General features: G+C 36.5%; 3 protein-coding genes, 1 non-coding gene and 1 pseudogene across 6 annotated transcripts; 2 read left to right on the top strand and 3 right to left on the bottom strand.

Annotated features, from left to right (window-relative positions):
• The first annotated feature begins 6,267 nt into the window (after window positions 1–6,267).
• On the top strand, window positions 6,268–8,680 carry LOC111779626 (uncharacterized). 2 transcript variants are annotated; one of them, XM_023659710.2, is made up of 3 exons: window positions 6,268–6,491; window positions 6,820–8,151; window positions 8,241–8,680. In XM_023659710.2, the coding sequence occupies exons 2-3, from the start codon at window positions 6,904–6,906 to the stop codon at window positions 8,262–8,264; spliced, it is 1,272 nt and encodes a 423-aa protein (XP_023515478.1). In that variant the 5' UTR covers window positions 6,268–6,491; window positions 6,820–6,903; the 3' UTR covers window positions 8,265–8,680. The 2 variants fall into 2 exon arrangements, with proteins under 2 accessions (XP_023515478.1, XP_086975783.1); XM_087119657.1 differs by lacking the exon at window positions 6,268–6,491 and having other exon boundaries at window positions 6,498–8,151.
• A 1,191-nt stretch (window positions 8,681–9,871) lies between these two features.
• Window positions 9,872–13,759, top strand: LOC111780546 (putative leucine-rich repeat receptor-like serine/threonine-protein kinase At2g24130 pseudogene; annotated as a pseudogene). The gene is made up of 2 exons (XR_015413635.1): window positions 9,872–12,431; window positions 13,061–13,759. The product of XR_015413635.1 is annotated as a putative leucine-rich repeat receptor-like serine/threonine-protein kinase At2g24130 pseudogene (transcript).
• An 834-nt stretch (window positions 13,760–14,593) lies between these two features.
• LOC111780765 (small nucleolar RNA U3) lies at window positions 14,594–14,803 on the bottom strand. Its single transcript, XR_002812910.1, has one exon. It is a non-coding gene; the product is annotated as a small nucleolar RNA U3 (small nucleolar RNA).
• Window positions 14,804–17,035: 2,232 nt separating this feature from the next.
• On the bottom strand, window positions 17,036–20,989 carry LOC111780114 (putative leucine-rich repeat receptor-like serine/threonine-protein kinase At2g24130). Its single transcript, XM_023660407.2, has 2 exons — window positions 18,323–20,989; window positions 17,036–17,644 (listed from the first exon to the last, which is right to left on the bottom strand). The coding sequence occupies exons 1-2, from the start codon at window positions 20,847–20,849 to the stop codon at window positions 17,247–17,249; spliced, it is 2,925 nt and encodes a 974-aa protein (XP_023516175.2). The 5' UTR covers window positions 20,850–20,989; the 3' UTR covers window positions 17,036–17,246.
• A 1,538-nt stretch (window positions 20,990–22,527) lies between these two features.
• LOC111780115 (Tetratricopeptide repeat (TPR)-like superfamily protein) lies at window positions 22,528–26,839 on the bottom strand. Its single transcript, XM_023660408.2, has 2 exons — window positions 23,764–26,839; window positions 22,528–23,030 (listed from the first exon to the last, which is right to left on the bottom strand). Exon 1 carries the CDS (start codon window positions 26,559–26,561, stop codon window positions 23,868–23,870), a length of 2,694 nt encoding a protein of 897 aa, XP_023516176.2. The 5' UTR covers window positions 26,562–26,839; the 3' UTR covers window positions 22,528–23,030; window positions 23,764–23,867.
• Between the last annotated feature and the right edge of the window lie 179 nt (window positions 26,840–27,018).

The raw sequence follows: 27,018 nt of genomic DNA on the forward strand, positions 1-27,018 counted from the left end.
AAACAAGAAAAGAATGGTACTAAAATAAAACAAAAAACTATAGTGCTCTTGTTTTTTATGGGAGTATTTTTTTTTTCTTTTTAAGAGAAAATTTTAATCTAAAATTTAAATTTAAATTCACGTCTATGATTTATAGAGTTTGAAATAAATTCCGTTCTCATAAAACCATTGCGACAATTATTCATTTTGAGGTACGATTGGATGAAATTATAAGTTTACGAGTCCAAATATTTAAAATTTAAATAAAAGGACAAATGGATAGGAGACATGTAAATAAATGTTTGGACATGAAATGATTCTGAGACCCATTCCTCGAAATTCTTTTATTCAATTTGTATGGAACTCAATTCCCCTTTTTGTCTTGTTGTCTCTACTTTTATCCACCAACACAATTAAAATGTCTCCTCACCAACTTCTTCTCCTCCTCCTCCTTCTCTGCCTTTTTCATTCTCAATCAATTATACCATTTTTACAAGAAAAATAAAAAGTTATAAAGTGAAGATTCTAATATGACTACGTTTAAATTATGAATTTTAAAATTATTTAAGTATTTAAACTCAATTTATAGACTATTTAAAGGTAAATTATTGTCCGTTATATATATAGATAAACCAATAAACTATTGTTATGGTAGTGTACTCAGTTTAGAGCTCGATGTAGCTAAGTCAAGTAATGCAACACATTTTCATTAATGATGTTTAAAATTGATTCAAAGTATGTTCTTAGATTGGGTAAATATTGAGGGATGAAATGAGAAAAAAAAATATTAATTGTTGGAAAAGATAGGTGGGAAGGTAATATAATATTAAATTATCATGGCTTTTAATTTTTAAAATTTAATTTTAAAATCAACCCAATTAAAGGAGTGCAAAAGCTTAGTTTGGAAGTAATACCATATTTGGTTTATGGATTTATTTGATGGGATGGATTACGTCACTGAAATCATGATGACGTGGCGCACATTCATTGGCTAGAAATTGTGCCATTATCTTAATTAAATTAACAAAAAAAAATTAAAATTTTTATTTCCTTTAAAAAATACTCTTAAAATTTTTAAAATTTTAATAATACCATTATTAGTTTTAGATAGAAAACAAAATAATCCTTTTAAAAATATATTTGATGAGTATTCAAATGTTTCATTAATACTTTTGAATTTAAAGATTAAAAAATTAAAAAATAATTTTCTATTAGACGATCAAAAATAATATTAAAAAAATAAAATAATCTTGGTTGAACTCTTTTAAAAAAGGTGTTAATAGTATTTTATATTTTTTTTAACTCTTTATTTATTAATAAATTTTTTTAAAATTCAAGAATATTTTTTTAAGAGGGTAATTTTTATACATACGAATAATTTTTATCCAAAACTAAAACAAAATATATTTTTATATTTTTTTAAAATTTATAAATATTTTGTACACAAAATATAAACCATATTTTTATTATTTATTTTTTTCTTTTTTCAAATGTGACCACTAGTAAATCAAATATAAAGAAAAAAAAAAACTATTTGACTACGGAATTTTCTAATGCCTTTCCAAGTCTTTGTTTTGTTGACCAAACACAGCATTAGGTGTTAAATGACCTTAAGATCTGGGATTTCAACGGTCAGATTTAATCAAATATTTTGTAATTATGTTACAATTAATAAAATAAGTTTGTCTATCTACTCTTACCAGTCATCGCCTCTTTTTCGGGAATTTTTTTTTTTTTTTCTTTGTGATAATAATAATAATAATAATATTTCAACTCTAAAATAGTTTTTTTTTTTAATAAAAGAAAAAAAAAAAACAATATTGACGATGGCCGATAACGACAGGTCGTAGTGGCAGCCATGCATTGGGTGTGAAAGAAAAAAAACTAATAATATAAAAAAAAAATCAATAATTATAGAAAGAAGAAAATTATTTTTTAATAAAAAATAAGTACCACATCAGCTTTTGTGGGTAATTAATGGGAAAATTGATTTAATTTTTTTATTATTTAAATTTTTTTTATAATCTCAAAACAATAATGTTTTGATATTTGACAATTCATAAGTCAAATGAGTTTTTTTTTTAATGTACATTTTAACATAGTCTACACCATAGAGTAGGAAAAATTGTTAGTATATTATAAAATAGGATAATAATTGAGGGATAAATAAATATAAAAATAAAAAATACCTTAAAACAAAATTTAAAAAAAATATCTTAGTTCTCATACATAAATTAAATATTTCAATATCAAGATATAATTTTAAAACAATATGGATAAGTTATAAATTAAGGAGAGGAAAGGAAAATATCCACATCAGTAGCTGGCTGTTACAACAATACTCCAATTTATTGAAATAAATGTTGATAAATTCCAAATCCATAAGCTTTTTTTAATTCTGAGAAAATATTATATGGTTACACTAAAGTTACTTTTGAGGATACCTATATTTTCCTTTTATTAATAGCTGATCTATATTCAGCTAACATTAATTAAAAACTTTATATTTAAATTCATTATTATCCTTTTCATCACATATTGCAGAGCTTTTGGGCCAAAAGGTGAAATTAAAGTGTGAAATTGTGGGTTACAAAAAGAAATTTTTGAAAAGTGAAGGATAGTTTGTGAATTTATGATGTGGACAGGGATCATTGTGCAAATAAAGAAAACTCGTTCAAGACAGCCTGGTTTGGTTTCGCTCATTACAAATAGAAGCCAACAATAAATTCCCTATCATCACTTTCTTCTTTCCTTTTCAATTCTCCAATAATCCCTAAAATAATGCAAATTTTCCAATCAAACCGTGTCGTCTCGACTAAGACGTTAGAGATTCGAAAAAAAAAAAAAATTAAGATTCGACGAACATGTTTTCTTTGAGCTTTCCTTCAATATTTTTAAATGGTTTCCATACCCTTATAAGGAATGTCGACGTGGGATTTCACAATCCACCCCTTGGGGCCCAGCGTTCTCATTAGCACACTGTTTGATATCTGACTCTGATACCATTTGTAATAACTCAAGTTCGTCGCTAACAGATGTTTTCCTCTTTGAGTTTTCCATTATGCACTTCCTTTCAAAGTTTTATAACGCATTTACTACAAGAGTAACATGATTCATGGAACTCCTAATAACTAATTAATCAACTTAATTTGATATTATAAACTTTGTATAAAATATGAGTTTGGTTATTCATTGTATTTAAATATTAATTTGGCATGATGTGGTTTTATGGAAAAGGAGGACTTTGTTTTGCTGCTAAAGAATTTAATTAGTATTATATTAAATAAATTAATGAGTATTTTTAAAAATAATTGATTTTATTATTAAAAATGTCCCCACCATAATAGTATAAGCGTCTCATGTGTTCAACTTGTTCACCTCACAACAACAGAACAAACATTTGCATGTCTGACATGTTCCCTTCTTTATTTGCTCTTCTGACAATTCTTTGTCATATTTTTTTTTTTAAATTTTAATTTAAGAAAAAATAAATAATTAATTTAAGGGTAACTGTAACTCATATATTTGTAATTTATCTCTCTATGCCAAGTTCGTTTTCGGGTTAAAAGTCTATAAATTATGCAATTTTGTATACATAGAGATGAAAATTGGGGAAAAAGTGAAATTATTGTGGAATTTTCAACTACTTCAAGATAATGAAAAACAAACGTTGAAACATTCGATAAACATGAATCAATCATATCTATAATCACTAAAGATGTATGAACAAATGACCGAGTCAAATTAAGGCTGAATGGGTCTAGTATTGGATTGGGTCCTGACCCAATTGATTGTCTTGACGACCTTGACGAGTTGATCACGTTTTTTTTCACATTAACCCATTTCTCTTTTCGTCCTGAAATTCAAAAGAAACTTGAAGAATCCTACACTATTCGTTATAAGTCATCTCAATCTAATCGCACCTATCGATTTTTAAGGTGATAATTGATGTTTGAGTCGACACGGGACCGACAAGATAGAGTGGGGCTAGAATAGGAAAGGCGAGTGAGTGTAGTTTTGTTTGATTTGGGAGAGGGTTGTTGTGGTTGAGATAGACATAGGATACCATACACATTTGCCTCTGTCATTCTGTACCATTTATTTTTATTTTCTTTAATTTGGAAGCCTCCGTTATTGCACTGCTCAGACTCCACAGGGAATTGCAAAACCTACGTGTCGGCCTGCATAAACAACACGTGGCATCCTATCTCTATTGCCTTTCACCGAAGCCAACCGATATGGGCCTTTGATGGGCTTGTAAATAACTTGAAGCCCATTTCCCCTAAATGGGCCCAAAACTAACTCGGCCCATTTATCATACCCACTCCGCTTTTCTTGCTTGGTCTTTTGCCGCACATTTTTTCATTTTTTTTAATTATTTTAAAAACATTAAATAGATATTAGGAAACAGTTACATACAGTTTGAATTAACAATTTATCATAAATTACACGTATTAATTTATTAAAAAAAGTCAAATATTAGAATTGAAAACCCACCAAATATAAAATATTCTTAATAAAGCTTAAAAATAAATAAATAAATAAATAAAAGGAAGAAGGAAACAAAATTATTGACGGGTATCATTCCTTTGGTATTATTAAATTTTTAAAGACCACAAGGATTGGTCGGCTATGGAGGGGAGCCCACCGTGGCACGCTAGAATTGGGCGGTATTATAACCGTTGGCCATCACCACCAACGGATAACGACCTTTTGAAAAACTCTCCCGTATCTTTTTTTGTGTCCCTATGAAAAAGCAACTATTTTGTCCCCCTTGGAACTATGGTTATCAATTTTGAGTAATCATGGATATGCCACTGTGGGTCGAACCTGTCGGTCTGATTTTGATTTTGTTGAAGATTCTTGTTCTCGAATTTTTAAAATTTAAAAGGAAATCCACGTAGTTATGATTATTTATCGATCGTGCATTTTTAACGATTTTCAAAAATTAATAAATTAAATTACAGAAAACATCTATAATTTAGCTTAAATTTCTTTAATATTTTATTTTAAAAATACTATTTTAAAAAATAAAAACAGGACAAAAATCATTAATATTTATTTAAAAAATAATTCATAAAGACAATTTAGGGAATTAATATTGAATAAGAAAAAGAAAATTAGGGTATTAAAATTGATATAAAGCATTTTATTTATTTATTTATTGGAAGTTGCCGTGTTTGGTTTCAAGATAAGACAGCACTTTTGTTTATTTTCCTCTTAAAATCACTACTTTTACTTATATATATATATATATATATTTTGTATATTATTAATCATATATTGACTTTTGTATTGAAATTAATGGCAACAACTTTTCCCCTTCTAATGTATTAACCCTTAATTCTCCAATTGTCACCAACTTCTAACTTCGAATTACTATCATACGCGTTTAAAAGGTATCATTTTCGTTATTAAAAAAATTTAAATCTTTTCTTCATTGAATATTAAAAATTAATTTTATCGAAAAAATTAGTTAAGATGAAAGTAGATTTAAACTCAAATAAGTACAACATCAGCTTATCATTGGGTCGATCCAATTTAATATTAATTTGTAAAAAATTAGGAAAAACTTCGAGGGAAAATGATCATTAGTATATAAGTAAAAATAATTATCTTCATTAGTACTAGGTTTTTTTTGGGTGAACCAAAAGCAAAGTCAGGATATTATGCACGAAGTTGATAATATCATATTATTGTAGAGATAGATAAAGGTTATGTTATTATATCATCGAGTATCATATGTTGAACACAACTTTTTGTGAGAAACATTTGCACTCTTTATTGACATCAACGGAAAAAAATATTACTAGACACTCTGTAAGATACTATTATACTTTACTACTTGCCACTGCTTGGAATTTTTTGGGATGAAAATCTTGGTAGGATGAGGGGTATTTACAGTAGAGACTAGACAATTTATTCATAAAATACCTAGACAATCCGTTCATATAATTATTAGACTTGACCCTAGTGAACTAGTGAATTTCTTATATTGAGAATAACGTAAGTTTAATGAATTATGTTTGATCGATTATTTAAATAGGTTAGGAATTTTGACGATGAAGAAAAAATATTAATCACAAAATGTTGATGTGTCTAGAACCGGTGTGGTGGGCAGGAGTTTTGGACGTCATAATCTTGATGTGTCTAAAACGCGTGTGGTAGCCCTTTTAAAAATAACTCAAGAACATGCTTGCTTTTGCCTACAAAGGGAAGCAATGCCGTTGGCCCGTTGGGACAAATAAAAATATGTTTATTGTATAAATCAATACAACTTTAAAATATATACAGTAATTTAAATGGTGGGTATCCATTTTCTTGCAAATCCCACGCTTGTCCATATCAGAGCGCGCCCTCCTCTGATCTGTAGCGTCCATAAACGCCGTTTTCTTATTCAATGATCGAGTGGACTCTGATTTGGCTTTCATTTTTGTAATTTTTCACTCCTTCTTTCCTCTCTACATATTCTCGACTTGGTTTCCCCCTGAAAATCGCTGCAATTCCTGTCGGTGAGTTCATCTTCTTGTTCTTCTCTTTCATGGCGGTTTTCTTAGATCTCTGTTCTCAAAACCTTTGAAATTCGAAACCCCTTTTGTGTTTATTGGAAATCGTTAACAAAATCGGCGAAACTAAAGACCCCTTTAGCTTGTTTCTGGTAAATAATTAACAAAAAGGTTGAAAGAAGCAACACATTTAGCCTGGTTTTAGGAAATTATTTGACGGTTTGATTTCATTGGAGTTTTCTTTTCCTTTTAGTTTCTTTTCTTGCACGAAACCCTCTCTGCAACTCGTTTCTGATGTCCATTTCTTTTGTATTTATGATTCGAGCGATTGTAGATCGACCCATCTCGGTCTTTGGTTGAGGATTATTTGGATTAGCAGAGCCTAGTGGTGTTTACAGAGTTCTTCAGGGAGGCTTCAATGGCGGAAAGTGGTTCAGAAACTGAGATGGAACGTGTAAAAGAAGGGCATGGAGGTGGTCAACAGCTCCTACAGACGCTTTATTCAGAGCTTGATAAAGAACGAGAAGCCTCAGCCACTGCAGCAAGTGAAGCCCTATCGATGATTCTGCGTTTGCAAGGAGAAAAGGCTGCTTTGAAGATGGAAGCAAGTCAATATCAAAGAATGGCAGAGGAGAAGCTTTGCCATACTCAAGAGTATCTTGCTGGTTTTGAAGATATGATATATCAAAAAGAAATGGAAATCGCTTCTCTTGAATTTCAAGTGCAGGCTTATAGGTACAAACTCTTGAGCTTGGATTGCCCTGATTTGGGTTCTTGTGAACCCAGATTTGCTGATAAGTTCTTGCTTCAAAACAAGGATTTGGTCACTAATGGAGTCAGTAATGGAGAAATTGGTGTAAGTGGCTATGTGAGAAGAGCAAAGTCTCTGCCTCTGACTCAACTTGATGAATTGTATTATAGAAAATCTGTTGCAGAAATGGAGAGATTTGAGATTCTTACACCGGATAGCTGCCCGAGTATCGTGGAACGTTCGAACTGCTGTTCGTCGAAACCGATCGAGATGTTAGATGAACAAATAAAAGAGATATCTGATTCTAAAGGGAGTGGTGAAGATAGATCCAAAAGTTTGAATGGTGGGAGTGTTGTTAGCCATTCAAGGATTCAAGATCATCCTGATGTTGTAAGCCCCAAAAGTTGTGGTTTGTCAACTGTTCAAGATATTTTCGAGATCCCAGAGGCGAACCAAGCTTGTCAAACTCGGATCCAACCACAGGAGAAGTCGATTTTCGAAGGCGAAAATCGACTAGGAAAGCCAGACCCAGTACTGATTGAACCATTCAAACAGCACCATAAAGATGTGGAGCAAACCAGAACAAAGAAAGCTTCTAGTTGCAAAAGCCAGAAGAACAAATCATCAAAAGCAAGGAAAGTAAAAGCTGTAGGTTCCAGTACGATTCCTGTTCAGGAACAAATCGACGAAATCGTTGCTGAATCTCAACCTTTTCAGCAACTTTGTCGTGCAACGTATCAGCTCGAACAGAATATAGACAGTATAAGACAAGAGATTAGTACTGCAAAGGTGGAAGAGATGAAACTGCTGAAGGAGATACAAGAACAGCTGAATTCTATTCAATCTGAGATGAGAAGTTTGAAAACCGAGCAGCGCCCGGAACCGGATAACGCGATGTTCGACCTTCTGCAAGAGGTATAGCCTATACTCTCCTTTCCTTATCCATTAAGATGCAAAACCATTGATTAATATATACTGAAAAAGACCATATTTTGAATGGACAGGCAATGGTGTACTTCTGGTTTTGATTAAGCACTGTGTTCTGTTCTAGCTTGACAGCAGCAGCCTACAGCCCTGAGAAGCTTAACAAAGGAGTTTCGGTTTTGACTGAGATTTATTGATGATATTCTGATTTAGTGTGCGTTGGATTTGAGTTCATAGAATGTATAAAAGACTGTATAGAACAGATTCTATACTGTATATAAATCAGTACATGACAGGAGTGAAGCAGCATGTCGTTAGCAGAAATCTATGTAGTTGTTACTTCATCATTTGCCTCTAATTCTTTTGTGAAATACAGTTGTGTTTGTCCTACAGTTCTTCGTTTTATTTGTGAGATGAGATGCCGATTTCTTCATGTAAGAGACAATGACCCTCTTTGTATTTTCACAATGGTATGATATTGACTAATCTGGGTATGAACCTTATTACTTTTTTTTCTCCATCTAATTTCGTATCCTTACAAACAGTTGTTCTTACTTATATATGCACGATCCTTCTATTATCTAGTGTGAGACTTGGATCGCATTTTCGACTAACGTAGAATCACTTGAAAAGACACAAAATCACGTAACTCTTCCCCTGGAGTCGAGCTTAATAATAATTAAAAAAAATTCAAAATTTTCGTCGATATGTCAAACGTTTTTGTATCTTTATGGGTTCGATACCGACATGGTGGGTGAATCGAAATTTTCATAATTTATAAAAAAAATTAACAAAAGGATAACTGTTCTAATATTAAAATTCATTATGATATCCATACATGCTTCTGTCATGATTCAGTTGATGTCAATATTAATGGGCTTGGCATCTGAGGCCCAGAAAGCTTAGCCCATTTGTCGGCCCAATTTTTAGTCAGGCCCATACAGACAGCCCAATAGGCTTGCGCGGTAATTTTGCAAGCCCAAAATCAACTTTGATTCTCAAAACCTAAACCTTAAATAAATAAATAAAAGGCAATATAATAATAAATACCTTTTTACTTTTAATAAATAAACTTTATAAAATTATTTTTATTATAAAATAATGGGAAATTTATGTCGACAATTTCGGACTATGCATTTTTAACCTCAAACGACCACACGATTTTCACGTAAAAAAAAATATAAATAATTTGAGAAAATGGACTTTTTTTAAAAAAAATTATTATTATTTATTTAAAAAGGAAAAAGAAAAGAAAATTAGGTGTTATGAACTTTAAGAAGTGGCAATGCATCCCAACCCAATAGCCCGTTTCCAAGAAACAACACATTTGTATTGGGATTATGATTCGGTTGACAAAACCCTAAATCTAAATAATATCTTTTAAATTAATAAACATTACAATTCCATTGGTTATTATTATTATTATTATTATTATTATTATTGTTTTACTACTAATCATGATTAATTAGTCTCAAAGTAATTTGAATCATAGGACATTTAATATTTTTAATCTAAATTTAATCCACTTCTTTTTAAAATTGTTCACACGTGATAAAATCCAATTGGTCAAAAGTACAAAAGTCAAAGCCCACTGGCGCCAAGTGATCATCCACTAGTCAACGGCGGTTAGGCCCCAAAATTTTCAAATAAATTGACACTGCTCCTTCTCCAATTCATCTCTTCGTGGAACCCTTTTGTGTCTGTTTCATCAATGGGGGTTCTGTGCGAGCTCCCTTTTCTGTGCTTCATTTTTCTTCTCTTCAATGGAGCATTTGGCAGCCTTGAAGATGACCACCACAACAGAGCGGCATTGCTTGCTTTCAAAAATGGGGTTTCCTCTGACCCAAAAGACCATCTTCAAAATTGGAGTTTAGATTCAAAGCTTCATTTGTGTAACTGGACGGGGATTGAGTGCAACAATCGCACCCACCAAGTTGTTTCCATTGTTCTTTCTGGTACCTCGATTGGAGGCACCGTTTCTCCATTTCTATCCAATCTTTCTTCCTTGATGATTCTTGATTTATCTGAGAATTTCTTTGAAGGTCAAATCCCCAAGGAATTGGGTTCTCTGGTTCATCTTCAGCAACTGGACTTGAAAGGGAATTTACTCACAGGAAAAATCCCCACAGAGCTTCAAAATCTTAACCAATTGGAGTATCTTAATTTGGGTGGCAACAGGCTTGAAGGGCAGATTCCTGAGCTGCTGTTCTGTAATGGGTCGAGCTCTCCATTGAGGTATATTGACCTGTCGAACAATTCTTTAAGTGGGAACATACCTTTGAACGATGGGTGTGAGCTGAAAGATTTGGTGAAGTTTCTGCTATGGTCTAACAAGCTGGAGGGTCGTGTTCCAGCAGCTCTTTTGAACTCAACGAAGTTGAAATGGCTGGATTTGGGGTCAAATAAGCTGAGTGGGGAGTTGCCTGTTATGAACATGCCATCTTTGGTGTATGTTTATTTGTCTGATAATGAATTTATCAGCCATGATGGGAACTCAAATCTTGAGCCGTTTTTTGCTTCTTTCTTCAATTCTTCAAAGCTTCAAGAGATTAGTTTAGCTAGCAATCATCTTGGTGGAGAAATTCCTTCTATTATTGGTGATCTCCATGTCAATCTCTCAGAGCTTCATTTGAGTGATAATCTCATCCATGGCTCAATTCATCCTTCCATTTTAAACCTCACAAACCTTACTGTTTTGAACTTGTCTGGTAATGTTTTGAATGGAACCATTCCTTTTGAGGTTGGAAGATTAAGGAAGCTTGTTAATATTCACCTCTCCAGGAATTTACTCTCTGGTGAAATCCCATCTTCTCTTGGTGAGATTCAGCCTCTGAGTTATATTGATTTTTCAAGCAACGAGCTGTCTGGTTCTGTTCCTGAAACCTTGGCTAATCTTTCACAGTTGAGACAGCTATGGCTTTATGGAAACAAGCTCTCAGGAACAATCCCACCAAGTTTGGGAAAATGTACCAATTTAGATTTCTTAGATCTTTCCAGCAATCAGATTTCTGGTGTTATTCCTAGTGAAATTGCTGTGAGGACCATGAAGTTTTATATGAACCTGTCAAGAAACCATTTACATGGACCATTGCCATGGGAGCTTAGCAAAATGGACATGGTGCTTGCCATTGACTTGTCCTCCAACAATCTCTCTGGCCCAATTCCATCCCAGCTTGGGAACTGCATAGCACTGGAGCACCTCAATTTGTCTTTCAACTCCTTTGATGGGTCTTTACCAGTTTCCATTGGCCAAATGCCTTATCTTCAAACGCTTGATGTTTCTTTCAACCAATTGATTGGAAACATTCCCGACAGTATTCAGACATCTTCAACTCTCAAGCAGCTCAACTTGTCTTTTAACAGATTTTCAGGTCGAGTTCCAAACAATGGGGTGTTTTCATGGCTGACATTGTCTTCTTTCCTTGGTAATAATGGTCTTTGTGGCTCAATCAAAGGCTTGCCCAAGTGTAGGGAAAGACATAAGCTCTATAAGTTGCTGCCAATTCTGTTGTGTTCTTTGGCAGTTTTTGTACTTTTCATTACTGGGATTGTCTTCGTATTCCGGCCGAAAACGAGAATGAATCGTTTCGGTTTGAATCGGAGGGGTTCGAAAGAATATGAACAACAAACTACAGATTGGAAGGAGGTGGAATATCCAAGAATCTCGTACAGACAACTGGTGGATGCTACTGATGGATTCAGCTCTTCCAGCTTGGTTGGGACAGGAAGATTTGGGGAAGTCTACAAAGGAATTCTACCGGACAAGACAATGATTGCTGTCAAAGTTTTGAAGCCAATAAGAACAGCAGGTGATGTCTCAGGAAGCTTTAAAAGAGAATGTCAAGTGCTGAAAAGAACAAGGCATAGAAATTTGATCAGGATTATAACCACTTGTAGCAGACCAGATTTCAATGCTCTTGTTCTTCCATTGATGTCAAATGGGAGCTTGGAAAGCTATCTGTATCCTAATGGGTTAGGATTGAGTATTCATAAGCTAGATTTGGTTGAAATGGTGAGGATTTGCAGTGATGTGGCTGAAGGTGTGGCCTATCTGCATCATCACTCACCGGTTAGAGTGGTGCATTGTGATATTAAACCAAGCAACATTCTTCTTGACGATGACATGACTGCTGTGGTCACTGATTTTGGAATTTCAAGACTGATCATTGGAGGAGGAGAAGCTAACAATCTTTCTCCTTATGGAAACGAGTCAACTTCCTTCAGTTCAACTCATGGTTTGTTATGTGGGTCTGTTGGCTACATAGCTCCAGGTGAATAACCACTCAATTTCTACTCGATTCCATACTGGTTGGAGAGGGGAACGAAGCATTCCATATAAGGATGATGGGATACGTAAGGGGCTAAAGCGGACAATATCTGTTAGTGGTGGGCTTGGGCTGTTACAAATGGTATCAGAGCCAAACACTGGGCGATGTGCCAACGTGGACGCTAGACTTCAGGGGGATGGATTGTGAGATCCTACTTCAGTTGGAGAGGGGAACGAAGCATTCCTTACAAGGGTGTGGAAACCTCTCCCTAGCAGACGCGTTTTAAAATCGTGAGGCTGATGGGATACGTAACGGGCTAAAGCGGACAATATCTGCTAGCGGTGGGCTTGGGCTGTTACAAATGGTATCAGGGCCAGACACCGGGCAGTGTGTCAACGAGAACGCTGGACCCCCAAGTGGGATGGATTGTGAGATCCCACATCGATTTGAGAGAGGAACGAAGTATTCCTCATAAGGGTGTGGAAACCTCTCCCTAACAGACGCGTTTTAAAATTGTGAGACTGACGGTGATACGTAACGGGTCAAAACAGATAATATCTACTCGACAGTAGTTATCATGCTAGGATGAGAATTAATCTTATTAACATTTTTGTTTGCATTTGGGAATGCAGAATATGGAATAGGAGAACGTCCATCAACTGAAGGAGATGTGTTTAGTTTTGGAGTTCTTCTATTAGAAGTTGTGACAGGAAAGCGTCCAACTGATCATCATTTCCAACAAGGTTCAGGCCTACATGAATGGGTAAAAAGCCACTACCCTCACAAGCTTGAGGACATAGCCAACGAAGCAATGAAAAGATACGACCTTCCAAGGCCAAACGTTACAGAACAATCTCCCAAACTGCAATGCCAAATTCTATTCGAGTTGATCGAGCTCGGTATCATGTGCACACAGTACACTCCATCGTCCAGGCCAAGCATGGTCGACGTAGCTCACGAAATGACATGTTTAAAGGAGCATCTCTCAAACTCTTTATCATTATGGATTCCAGAACCTGGTCCTAACAAACATGAAGGTTGCTGATTAAACACCAAATGATTTAGCAGTTTGGTAATGTGTTCTTAAGAAAGTCAGCTGAAAACTGATATTAGAACCTAAATAATGTCATCACCAAATTGAAAAGCCACTTTATGAATGGATCTTCAACCAATCTGTTGCCCAGACAATATCCAAAAATATCTATTAAAGAAATAGAGTCGTGTTTGGAAAAAGGCAGCACATGAGGGTATTGGTGCCAACATAATTTAATGTCTCTTTTAACCTACCATTCAGATGGAATGAGCAATATAGATTGTAGATTATGTACTAAGTGGAGGATCATAAAAATTCTTTCTATCATCTTCCAGCATAATGATTATCTCCACTTTTGAACTTTGCACTTAAATTAATCACTCACTTCCACTTGACCAAAAACTGAGTATACCGTGATGTTTGCCTCAGTTAGGTCCAAATCCTGTGGTGAAAGAATTTAGATTTGCTGTAAGTGTAAAAACAATCTCTAAATTTGATTACAGATACGATGGTGAGTCAACGTTTCCTGTTCTTGAGCTTCATGGCCAGTCTGGAATAGTTTTTTAAGATTGAATCAGAATCTCTCCTCTTCGAAGCAGCAGCCTAAGTCAAAGCTAGCAGATATTGTCCACTTTGATCCGTTACGTACCCCGTCAGTTGCTAGGGAGAGGTTTCCACACCCTTATAAGGAATGTTTCGTTTCCCTCTCCAACCGTGTGGGATCTCACAATCCACCTGCTTGGAGGCTTAGCGTCTTCACTGGCACACTGCTCGGTGTCTGGCTTTGATACCATTTCTAACCGTCCAAACCCATCGCTAACAAAATATTGTCCACTTTTTGTGATATCCCACATTGGTTGGGGAGTAGAATGAAACACCGTTTATAAGGGTGTGGAAACCTTTTCTTAGCAAATGCGTTTTAAAGCCTTGAGGGGAAGCCCGAAAGGGAAAGCCCAAAGACGACAATATCTACTAGCGGTGGGCTTGGGTCGTTATAGCTTTGGCTCGTTGCGGTTTGCCGTCAGCCTCACGGTTTTAAAAACATCTACTAGGGAGAGGTTTTCACACCCTTATAAGGAATGTTTTGTTTCCCTCTACAACCGACGTGGGATCTCACAATAAAAGTATTTAAAGTCTGTCAGACCGCCTTGCAACCAACCCAGTAGATAGACTCTACCAAGAACGATCCTCTAAACTGCAGGATCGAAGCCTGTTGAGCCATTAATCTCACACTCTAGCCACGGAGCAGTGGTTCATCCACCAGACTTCGGTTCTTGGCTCCTTAGAATTCAATGACACATTTTTACAACCTATAGAACATATTCTATTGAAGTAAGGTCGTGGGCCTCCACATCAATTGGAGAGGAGAACGAAGCATTTCTTATATGGGTGTAGAAACCTCTCCCTAGTATACTAGACACGTTTTAAAACTGTGAGACTAACGGCGACACGTAATGAATCAAAGTGGACAATATCTACTAGTAGTGAACTTGACTTAAGCTATCCAGTTCTTGTGTTAAAGATTTAACATTGCACGTACAGAACAAAGTTTGATTACCAAGTTAAGTGTGAATGAGAAGACTCGTAAAGGAAGTCAACTTCTGATGCATATCTGCACTCAACAAACTCTATTCTACCACATTTTTACTTTGAGCACGAGTTGCGTCGTCATTGGTTAATTTCTCGTCTCGTCGTAGATTTAGAGTCGTCGTATCGTTGCAATCTTATCTAGCTACAAACTCATGAGTTAGGTAAGATTCCACTAGAATACAAATCTATGTTTTAAAAAGTATTTGAAGGGAAACATTCAAATCACAATCGTTCTGTCATTGAAATGAAGTCTATTACTTGGAGGAACCAACTTTTTCAACAAAAGTACATAAGATATATCCTCTATAACAGCATCCAACACAACCCTATTCATTTGGTTGACTTTTTTATGTCTTTATTTTGACTTTTTGACAAGATTAGTCAACCAATATTATCTTTAGCTCATTGCCCTAGTTCATGTCTGTGTTGCAATTATGAGGTAACCCAAGTAAGTTCTGGGAGAAATTTTCTTGGAACACTCAACTCCATTGCTAGTTAATATTCAATAATGTTCTTTTTGGACTTTTCTCTCAAGATTTTTAACATATGTCTGCTTGGGAGAGATTTTCACACCTTTATAAAAAATGTTTCGTTCTTCTCCTCAACCGATGTGAGATCTCACAATTCACCCCCTTCAGGACCCAGTGTTCTCGTTGGCATTCGTTCTTCTCTTCAATTGACGTGGGATCTCATAATCGGCTGGGGAGAAGAACGAAACATTCTTTATAAGTGTATGAAAACTTTGAAGGGAAAACCCAAAGAAAACAATATCTTATTTTCAAGTTGTTTGCACGTTGGTTTAGTTCATGAAACAGCAGAGAAGGCAGGAGTTCTTACACATACTCTATATGAGAATCAACACCAGAATAGACATGATCATATAGATTCAAACTTCATCATCGAACTCTTTCTAACTTGAAATGGGGCATGTCTGGTTTTGAGCATAAGATCTTTCTGGAGATAATGGTGGAAGGTTCTTACATAAGAAACTTTTAAGCAAAAGAAGATTATGGTTGAGAAATAGAAGATGATGAGTACTGGAGAAATAGATAAATTGCAATGGAGGCTTAAAGTAGGGGCAAATGATATCAAATTTTGCACAATGCTCATTCCACTGACAACAAGAAAGGCTACCCATTATAGATTTGTGTAGCAAACCCAAAGAGGTAGGTAGAACTGTCATGTCTATCCATGATAGCAACCTCATGGATGACATTTACTTCAATATCTCTATCATAACTGAGTTTACAGTGAGATGGGCCTCAATATCTTGGATTGTTCATCAAAATTTAGGGATAAACCAAAAGGGATCTTGAACCAAGATGGGTAAAAGTCTGAAGTTGTTGAACTAACCAAGGAGAGTTATCCAATTATGTTATGAAAGCCCATCAAAATTCAAAATTTACACTCCAACTTGGTTGGCTAAATTCCACTATTCCTCGACTTTACACACGTGGATTATTGTTGTTATTTTGTATTTGTATTCTTTGTTTGTTTGTTTTTTTTTTTTTTTAAACTTAATAGTAGTTTAGGAACACAAAGTCAATAATTACTCAGATCTCAATTTTGAATTTTGTATATGACGTATCTTCGTTGCATTCAATATTTTAATAGTAGGGGTGTATTTATATGACTCGAGAATTCAGTCAATCATGACACTATTGGTTGAGTTAGATTTTCTTTTTTTTATTATTTAAGTTGGGTTGAATTTTTTAAAAATAGAAAATTTTGAGTTGACTTACAAATTGACATTTTTTTAGTTTGGTCAACTTAACTCAAATTATTAACTTAATATGTATTATAAATTCTATTGAAGTCATGTTGTAAATGTTGGACGATGAAAGTACTACGTCTGAAATGATCCTAAGTTTATAATCAAGGAATAATATTCCATTGGTATATGAGACCTTTTGGGGAAGCCTAAAGTAAAACGACGAGAGTTTATAATCAGGACAATATCATACCATTGTGAAGAGCCGTGACAAGGACACAAAAATTACATGTTCAAAAGGAAAAATGTATTCCCCATATACATCTTAGCTTAGCTAGCCTAAAATTACAAGATGACAAACAAATCCAAGAACAAAACGAATTAGTTTGAGTTGATGACACCATATTTGAAAACAATGGATCAGCAACCTTCATTTACAGATGAGAGGAACCGCCATGGATGTAGTCCAGCCGCCTCATTGGCGTCACCGTCTGGTATACAGAGAAGACAGCGAATGTGAGAGATATTCCTTCAAACGCGTCATTTCTTGAGCCACATCCACCATGGTGGGCCTCATTGCGGGGCTGAACTGAGTACACATCAGCCCCATTTCTATAACCTCCACTATCACTTCTCGCCATAGCCGCTTGCAAGGCCTTGGCCCTCCTTCCGCCGCCGCTGCCGCCCTGCAGTATCTGTCCATTGCGTCGTCCACTATGGGGTCCAGCTTATCTGGGTATTGGCTTTTGACCCATCCCTGCAGCCCTGCTACTTGCGCGAAAAAGTCATCTGTTGGACGCTTCCCTGTTATGAGTTCTAACAGAAGCACCCCGTAACTGAACACGTCCCCCTCTGTTGACGCCCGTTTTCCTAGTCCGTACTCTGCATTCAAATTTAGAGAAGGAAGATAAGAGTTTAGGACTACTAATCAACCAATAGGAACGTGAGATCCCACGTCTGTCTGTCGTGAAGAGAACTAAGCATTGGAAAAACTCGAAGTGGACAATATCGGTTAGCTTTGGGATTGGGCTGTTACAAATGATATTAGAGCCGATGTACCAAGAGGCTGAGCCCCAAAGGATGGTGGACACTAGGCGGTGTGCCAGTAGGACGTTGGTTTCGAAGGGGTGGATTGAGGGGTTCCACATCAATTGAGAGAAAACGAGTAGCAACAAGAACGTTTGGCCCCGAAGGAAGGTGGATTGTGAGATCCCACGTAAGGCAGGAGAGCGATGTGCCAGTAGGACGCTAGGTCTCGAAGGGGATGGATTGAGGGATTCCATATCGATTGGAGAGGAAGCGAGTGACAACAAGGACATTAAGCCTCGAAAGAAGGTGGATTGTGAGGTCCTACATAGGTTGGGCACGAGAACGAAGCATTTTTATAAGGGTGTGGAAACCTAGACACATTTTAAAATCTTGAGGGAAACCTCAACGAAGACAATATCTACTAGTGGGACAGCTCAAATAAGACAATATCTGCTATGAGTGAAAACTAACTACGAATAGAATAGAACAATGTCGTAATGTCGTAAGTAATAGGTTGGTTAGTAAACTTACCGGGAGCTATGTAACCAACAGACCCACAAAGCAAGCCATGAGTGGAACTGAAGGAAGCTGAATCTTGTTGAGAAGCAGCACCATTATTATCATTATCATGATTGTCTTCTCCACCGCTCACTAATCTGGCAATGCCAAAATCAGTGACCAAAGCAGTCATGTCCTCATCAAGAAGAATATTACTAGGTTTAAGGTCACAATGCACCACTCTAACCGGCGAATGGTGGTGCAAATACGCCACTCCTTCAGCCACATCGCTGCAAATACTCACCACTTGAACCAAATCAATCTTACACCAACTGGGTCCTTCCCCCTGCCTTGGATACAGGTGACTTTCCAAGCTCCCATTCGACATCAATGGAAGAACAAGAGCCTTAAAATCCGGCCGGCTGCAAGTCGTTATAATCTTCATCAGATTCCTATGCCTTGTTCTTCTCAAAACTTGACATTCTCTTTTAAAACTCCCTGAAATTTCCCCTGCTGTTCTTAATGGATTCAAAACTTTGACAGCGATTTTGGTGTTGTCCGGTAGAGTTCCCTTATACACATCTCCAAATCTCCCCGACCCAATTAGGCTGGAGGAACTGAATCCGCCGGTGGCTTCCACTAGCTGCCCGTATGAGATTCTTGGGTACTTCCTCTCTTTTCTCTCTGTTTCCTGTTCTTCATGTTCTTCTTCTAAATCCCTTTTGTTGAAAACTGCAAATCGTTCTCTCATTTTTGTTCTCACAGCTGCAAACGAGATCCCAATCATGCAGAACACAAAGGCTGCTGAAGAAGACATGAGAATCGACAGTATACGGCGCTTGTGTTTCTCCCTGCATTTTGGTAGGCCATTGATTGACCCACATAGACCATTATTCCCTTGGAAAGATGATATTGTCAGCCATGAAAACACCCCCTTGTTTGGGACTTTCCCAGAAAGCTTATTGAAAGAAACATCGAGCGTTCGGAGATATTGAAGTTGGCTGATTGAAACAGGCAAAGGCCCATCAAAGGAGTTATCAGAAAGATTGAGGCTTTCAAGCGCAACGCAGCTTCCAAGCTGCGATGGAATTGGGCCTGAGAGATTGTTGGAGGACAAGTCAATAGCAAGGACCATGTCCATTTTGCTAAGCTCCAATGGCAAAGGCCCATGTAAATGGTTGCTTGAAAGATTCAAATAGAGTTTCAAGCTTCTCAATCCTGCAACTTCAATGGGAAGAACCCCTGAAATTTGATTGCTAGAAAGGTCCAAAATCTCCAAGTTGGTGCATTTCCCGAGGCTTGATGGGATTGTACCTGAGAGATTATTGGCATAAAGAAGCAATTTTCTCAACTGGGAAAGATTCGCCAAAGCCTCTGGAATAGAACCAGAGAGGTTGTTTCTAGACAAATCAAGAAGACCCAAGCGGGGGATTTCGCCCAGAGAAGATGGGATTTCACCGGAAAGTGAATTGTTCGACAAATAAAACCTCTCGAGATTGGTCAATCTGGAAAGCTCTGAAGGAATGGTTCCATTAAGAAGGTTACTTGAGAGGTTCAAAAGGGTTAGATTTCTAAGATTTGAAATGGAAGGAGGAATTGCACCATAGATACGATTATCATCTAAATGAAGCTGTGAAAGATTGTGATGAAGATCACCAATAATGGAAGGAATCTCTCCACCAAGACGGTTTCCAGCTAACTGAAGCTCTTGAAGATTTGAAGAATTCACTAAAGAAGCGAAAAAGGGTTGGAGATTTGAGTTATGATCATGGCTAATGAACTCATTATCAGGCAAGTAAAGGTACTGCAACAATGGCATTTTCAGAACAATCTCAGAAGGCAGCTCCCCTGTAAGCTTATTAGAACCCAAATCCAGCCATTTCAACTTGGTTGAATTTGATAGCGCCAGAGGAACTTCCCCCTCCAATTTGTTTGACCAAAGCAAAAGACACATCAAATCCGTCAAAGGGCATTCATTCCTTAAAGGGATTTCGCCGCTCAATGAATTGTTGGAGAAATCTATGTATTTCAAGGACAAATTAGAACCATTGCAAAACAGAGGAATTTCCCCTTCGAGTTTGTTGCTACCCAGATCGAGAAACTCCAATTTCTGGAGAAACCCGAGCTCTGTGGGGATATTTCCTGTCAGGTGATTCCATGATAAGCTAAGTTGTTGAAGATTAACGAGAAAACCCAACTCCATTGGGATTGAACCTTCGAATGAGTTTCTTGAGAGGTCGAGAATTGTTAAGGAAGAGAGGTTTGACAGAGATGGAGAAATGGTGCCTTTGAGCGACATGTCGCTTAGATCAAGCTTTTGAATTTGTTGGGTTAAATTGTTGCATTGGATACCAACCCAGTTGCAGAAATGAAGCGTGGAAGATGATTTCCAATCCTTGAGATAGTTCTGTGGATCGGAAACAATCCCATTTCTGAAGGAAAGCAATGCTGCTATCTGAGGAGCGCCATTAACAGAGGCTTCTTCTTCTCCAGAAGCTCTGTTTTGTGAAAGAATTGCCAAGAACTGAAAGAATAAGACGCAGAATTTGCAGAGCTTCATGATTGAGTATGGAGTTTGAGTTGGAACAGGGAAGAGAGAGAGAGAGAGAGAGGGGGAGATGGGGGCGTTGATGAAACAGGGGGCATGAACAGGGGATTTAAGAAGGGTAGCAAAGGGAATGTAAATGGCTAATAAAATAGTAGAGATCATATTTGACTCTAAAATTACTTTTTTGTAACGAGTTGGAATTTTTATTTTCTATATAATTTTAAAATTTTAAAATTAAAAAGAAAAAAAAAAATAATTAAAATATTTTGTCCCAAAAATAAAAAATAATAATATTACTGTGCCTAACAGCCGTTGAGGTAAGGGAAACAGGAGGCTTGGTTTCATATGGCGCTTGTGATGTTTGACTTTGACATGGATGAATGTGCGATGACCACGTGTGCAAATTACACACGCCGCGTAGGATAAGTTTAGGCTTTGAATAAATGTGGTGGCAAACACGTCATCACGAGCAGAACATGCCTAACCCTATTTTATTAAATAAATAAAATAAAAGAAATTATAAAAGGACAACAAATTAAATAATTATTGAAAAGAAAAAGGGTAAAATGGTGGAAATGGGGGGGATGGGATTAGTGGATTATGTGCTGTTAACAAAAGATAATACGATTTTGTACTTTATAAAAAATATAATACTAATTTAATTTCGGCTTAATATTGGGCCGGCTTGGTTTGTTTGGATTTTGGTATGTTTGTCGGCTGCTGATCTCAGCTGTAATCATCATAATTTTACCTACGTTTAATCTTTTTCTTTTTACTGTTCACTATTCTGAGTTTACCAAATTATTACCAAGTAATTACCTTGAGATTTTTTTTTAGATTTTTTTTGTCTTATTTTGGTCCATATTTCTAATTCTATTTTCGGTCAGTCATTGTTATTAACCTAGCATGTATTTTGGTTTTCATCTACAAAAAAAAAAAAAAAAAAAAAAAAAAAAAAAAAAAAAAAAAAAATGCAAACCAAGCTTAATAACTTTCATCGTTACTGTCTGACCAAACATCGAACTGCCGTATCGATGATTAGAGTAATTGTTTTGGTTATGCTACATGAGTTATTCACAAACCCGCTCACACTCTTACTCAAACTAGCATATGAACACACATTCAAAATCATTCTCTTTATCCTTGAAATAATTAACAACAATACCAAAATAAATATTGAGTATTAGTGTAATAGCTCAATCCCATCGCTAGCAGGTATTGTCCGCTTTGGCTCGTTACGTATCGCTGTCAGCCTCACGGTTTTACAACGTGTCTGTTAGGGAGAGGTTTCCACACCCTTACAAAAAATGTTTTGTTCCCCTCTCCAATCGAAGTGAGATCTCACAATCTACCCCCTCTTGGGACCCAAATCGATTGGAGAGGATAACGAACCATTGCTTATAAGGGTGTGGAAAACCTCTCTCTAGTAGACGCGTTTTAAAAACCGTGAGGCTGATGACAATACGTAACGGGCCAAAATAAATACCTGTTAGTGGTAAACTTGGACGGTTACAAATAATACTCTATCATATGCAGTAGATTCGGCCAAAATGAGGTGACCTAAGATTGGTAGTTTAAATTCCTTAAACTAAGAGATGAGGAGGTAATGGGTCGGATAAGTAGCAACTGAGAAGAATAAGAAATTAAAAAAAAAAAAAAAAAAAAAAAAAAAGAAGCCACCACAATAAAATAGATAAAGGAAGGCCTATAAATAATAAGCATGAAGAAAAACTCAGTCCTTATTGTCGTCCCAAATGATCATTCACATTTACTTAAGAAATTGAAAAGGAAAAAGGTAAAGCTTGGAAGGATGGGTTCATCAAATACAGCTTCCATTTTGAAAAGCAATCATAATTCACACCTGTTCTTTTCAACATAATTAAACAATAATAATTTGTACCTTCTTTTTCAAACCTCCCTAATACACCAACTAATAATGCCAACTCTATTGGTCAATTTCGTGATTTTTAGACTCTTTTGGTGCATATAATTGAGTGCTTTGCTTTAATCTCTGTACTTTCGTAATTAAATTCCAACAAGTTTTGATATTTCTAAATAATTGTGCAAGCATGTGAGCTCATATAAATTGTACTGTACCTTTATTGATTATATATAACCTTAGAAACAAGTGTGAACGGCGGAGAGAGCAGTTTTTTGCGGCTTTGAAGGCAATTTTGTCTGCCAAATCCCAACCTGCCAAAGCAATGAGAAACAAGATCAGGAAAGCTGCATTAAACCAATGGTATATTCAGCATTTTCTTTAGTTTCTTCCTTACAATTGTTAAACTAACAAGGATTGAGCTAACCTTGAAGAAGTTTATGATTCTACCATATGATATGACACTTGTTTAACAGAGAAAATATCAATAATAAGAATATTACATATTATGAGCTAAACAGTGCATGAAGACTATTACTTATCACACCTTTGTTAATGGGAAAACTTGGGGAAGTTCAGTAATTATATTTTGTTATGCGAATCAAAACAAAAAGAGGCAGATATTGTTGAGATATTGTTGAATACAACTATGCGAGAAACACTCGCACTCTTTATTAAAACTAATCAAGAATAGAATACAAGATACTTTATAGAATACTGCTACTTTGTATTGCTTGGGATGATGAACTAAATAGGATGGAGGGTATTTATACTGGATAGTAGCCAATCTATTCCTAAAATTTCTCAACGTTTTTTCTTAAAATACCTAAATCATTTTCCTAAATTTATTCCTAAAATCCCTAAATCATTTTACTAAGTTTATTCCTAAAATCCTAAATCATTTTCTTAACCTAAATATAGTCACTCATACAATGGTCGGGCTTGACTCTAGCCCAACCCTGGTTGGGCTACTGATGATGTTAAGATATGAAATATAAAGGTAAAGAAACAACATTTGATAAGTGGCAGGGAATAACAAACGCTTACCAGTATATGTTTTGAGCAAGAGTTGGGACAGGAAGATCGGATATATCCAGAGGCTACGTCGAGGGAGGGCGACACCTGTTTCATTGTTTTGGCATTTCTGAACTTCAATAGTTCATCTGCTTCATCCACAATGACCACTTGATTGCCTCTAAGTATTGATCGTTTCTTTGTAGTGCAGTGATCATGCTAAGAAAAGTAACCTTATCCGGTTCTATCCTCTTTTCTCTCATTTCTTTCACCAACTGAGCGGCTTCTTCAACCATCCCTGCTATTCCATATGCCTTGATCAATGCGTTGTAGCTATACAGATCGGGTTCGAGTCCACATGCTTTCAGTTCTGTCAGCACTTCCTCGACATCGTCAATCCATCCTTGTTTTCCATAGATGTTGATCATGATGTTATAAGTGTATTGGTCACGTTCAGAATTCGAGTCCTTTAATTGCTGTAAGACTTGTCTGAAATTATCCATTCGGCCTTCTTTGCCATAAGCATCCAACAGAGAATTGTATGCTTCAAGGGAAAGCGAAAAGCCATTAAATTCCATTGTTCTAACTGTAGACGACATGTTTGCGAAGTCCTTGCTCTTTCCAAACGCAGATATCATAGTATTATAAGAGATTACATCAACCAAACCTTTTTTCTGAGCAAGCAATAACAGTTTTCTGGCCTTGGAAAAAAGCTTGGACTTCCCATAAACGTCAAGCATGACATTCAAGGTCACGGTATTTGGAGCAAACCCACGTTGAAGCATTTCATCAAAAAGGCTGGAAAGCTCATCAACAAGTAGAGCACGGGAACAGCAATTTATGACACAATTATACATTTCCTGATCCCAAGAGACGTCACTATTCAGTATCCTATAGTACACATCTAGTAGCTTATCCACCATGCCACAACGTTGATAAATACGAAGCATGTCCCGGAACAGATATATGTCTGGAACAATGTCCTGCTGTTTATCCATGAAGTCAAGAACTGAGCATGCATCTTCCAATGATCCAGCTTTAACATACATTCTCACAACAACACTGAAGGCAATCAAATCCAAACGAATGCCTGAAGATTTCAGGCTTAGATAAAGTTTCTCCCCGTCAGAGAACCTACCCATGATGCTGTAGATATCAATCATTGTGCTCGTGATATGCAAGTTCGGTTTGTTTTCACGTTTGGGTAGTTGAGTGTATATCTTGATTGCGTTCTCGAGATGGTCTAACTCTTTACATGAACAAATTAGCAAATGATATAAATTCTCCTCAAAACGAAGATCGTTCCACTCTTTTTCCCTCAACACTTTCAAAGCATCATCCACTAAACCGTGCTTCACGTAAGCCATTACCAGAATCGAGCAAGATGTCTGGCTGGCCAGAACTTTCCGATAGAACGATCCTGTCAAGAGGAGAGGCACACTTTTTATTCTTCTAGCCTTTTCATAAGCTTGTAAAACATTTCCAACAATGGAAGAAAGCCGGCATCCAATCTTCAGCATATCATTAAGAGTTTTAAGTGCACCTGCGTCATCCTCATGTTTGGCTTGAAGATTCATGAGGGTGAACAAGTTTGAGGCATTCGGCATATATCCTTTTCGCTTGAGTTCCTTAAAGTACCATTCTGCCATTTTGTAATTACCAGCTCGTCCCCAACCTTCAATCATGGAGCGGTAAGTCGTTTCATCAGGTTCTACACCAGAGTTCTTGATGCTCAAGAACAGGCGTTGAGCAGCATCCATATTCGATGCTTTTCCATACCCAGTAATCAACGTATTATACGCAATGATATTAGACGAAAACCCATGTTCTTCCATCGAGGCAAACACAAGTTCAGCGTCCTCCATTTTACCTTGCTGACAATAAGCATTAAGCATGACTAACCAGTTCTCTACATTCGGTATTACCTTATCTTCTTGCATTAATCGAATCACCTCTTCTGCTTTATCGTACAAACTCAAACGCGTGTATATAGTAATCATAGATGCATATCCCGTTTCGCAGACAATCCCAAAGTTTCTCATCTGATTAAAAGCGAACTCTGCCTCCTTGAGGTTACAACTCTTCTGATAGAGGCCCATAAGCATTCCAAACGTTGCAACATTGGGCAGCACTTGCCATTCCAACATCATTTGAAACCATTTAGCACCCTGCTCTACAAGCCCCGACTTATAACAAGCATAAATAAGGGTGTTAAAGACCTGAAAATCCAATTGATCACTCAACTCAGCTCTAACTTCTCTAATTAGCTTATCGGCAGCATCCCAATCTTGTTGCCTGCCCAACACTCGAAGAATCAAATTATACGCACTCACATTGTGTTCTAATTTCCGGTTGATTCTCATCCACTCAAAGAAACCTAGTGCTTTTCGATCATTACACTTCTCTAACCTTTTTAAAATGGCATTGCAATCCTCTAAACTCAAATCGGACGATATAGTGGAGTAATTGACATCCAATTCGCCACCATGAAAAACAATGCTATCGAAAACTTTCTCACTACAATTCTTACTGAAACTAAAATACGAACCTGGCGCTCTCTTTGATGGCTTCTTGCCGCCAAAATACTTCTTCCTGGTGTCAATTTCATCAACCGCACATTTCGATTCGTAACCGCCGGATGTCTCCGGCTCGACCTTAGAAGGCTTGTGAGCCCTAACCAGAGAGTAAAGTACGCAGGACTTATTGAGATGAATATAGCCAGTGATAGAGAAAACAGAGCAGCAATCAGAGAGCAGAGATGAATTAACCGGAAAATCGAATTTCTTAGAATGGAAAGAATCTAGAGAGAAGGAGAGTTTCAGGGAGGCCATGGCTGAAGATTGAGCTCGCAAGTCAGAGGTCAACAGAACGCATGGTGAAAACAAACGAAATGCAAAATTCAGGTCATCGACAGTGTTGTGAAACGAGGGTTTATGAGAATGATAATCACCATAGCTTTTGGGATGGAGGAGATAACGGAGATTGAAGCAGTGGAGGAAACTAAGCGATCAAAGGATTGTCTGTTTCCCCGACCTCAAACAAATATCAGCGGGGATTCAACAACTGTACATACAAACCCCACCAACCCAATCCAATCCAATCTTATCCAACCCAACAGTCATTCTGAATTTATTCCGGTTCGGCTTGACGAAGTGTTTTTAAGTAAATTTTCGGGAAGTATTGGTGTTGGAATCAGAAAATTTTCAAAATAATTTCAACTTATGGAGTTCAAAATTTATTTCAATATATATATAAATAAATTTCAATTTAAAGTTTATATGACAGTAT

The sequence above is a fragment of the Cucurbita pepo genome, chromosome 18 (genome assembly GCF_057944985.1).
Source record: "Cucurbita pepo subsp. pepo isolate OVF chromosome 18, ASM5794498v1, whole genome shotgun sequence".
NCBI lineage: Eukaryota > Viridiplantae > Streptophyta > Magnoliopsida > Cucurbitales > Cucurbitaceae > Cucurbita > Cucurbita pepo.

What these genes read in the sequence shown, in the direction of transcription:
- LOC111780115 (XM_023660408.2), bottom strand. Translation starts at nt 26,561, where the DNA reads ATGGCCTCCCTGAAACTCTCCTTCTCTCTAGATTCTTTCCATTCTAAG.
- LOC111779626 (XM_023659710.2), top strand. Translation starts at nt 6,904, where the DNA reads ATGGCGGAAAGTGGTTCAGAAACTGAGATGGAACGTGTAAAAGAAGGG. An exon ending in TGTTCGACCTTCTGCAAGAG is followed by an intron (nt 8,152 to 8,240) that starts GTATAGCCTATA and finishes TTGAATGGACAG; the next exon opens with GCAATGGTGTACTTCTGGTT.
- LOC111780114 (XM_023660407.2), bottom strand. Translation starts at nt 20,849, where the DNA reads ATGAAGCTCTGCAAATTCTGCGTCTTATTCTTTCAGTTCTTGGCAATT. An exon ending in TGTTGGTTACATAGCTCCCG is followed by an intron (nt 17,645 to 18,322) that starts GTAAGTTTACTA and finishes ATTTGAATGCAG; the next exon opens with AGTACGGACTAGGAAAACGG.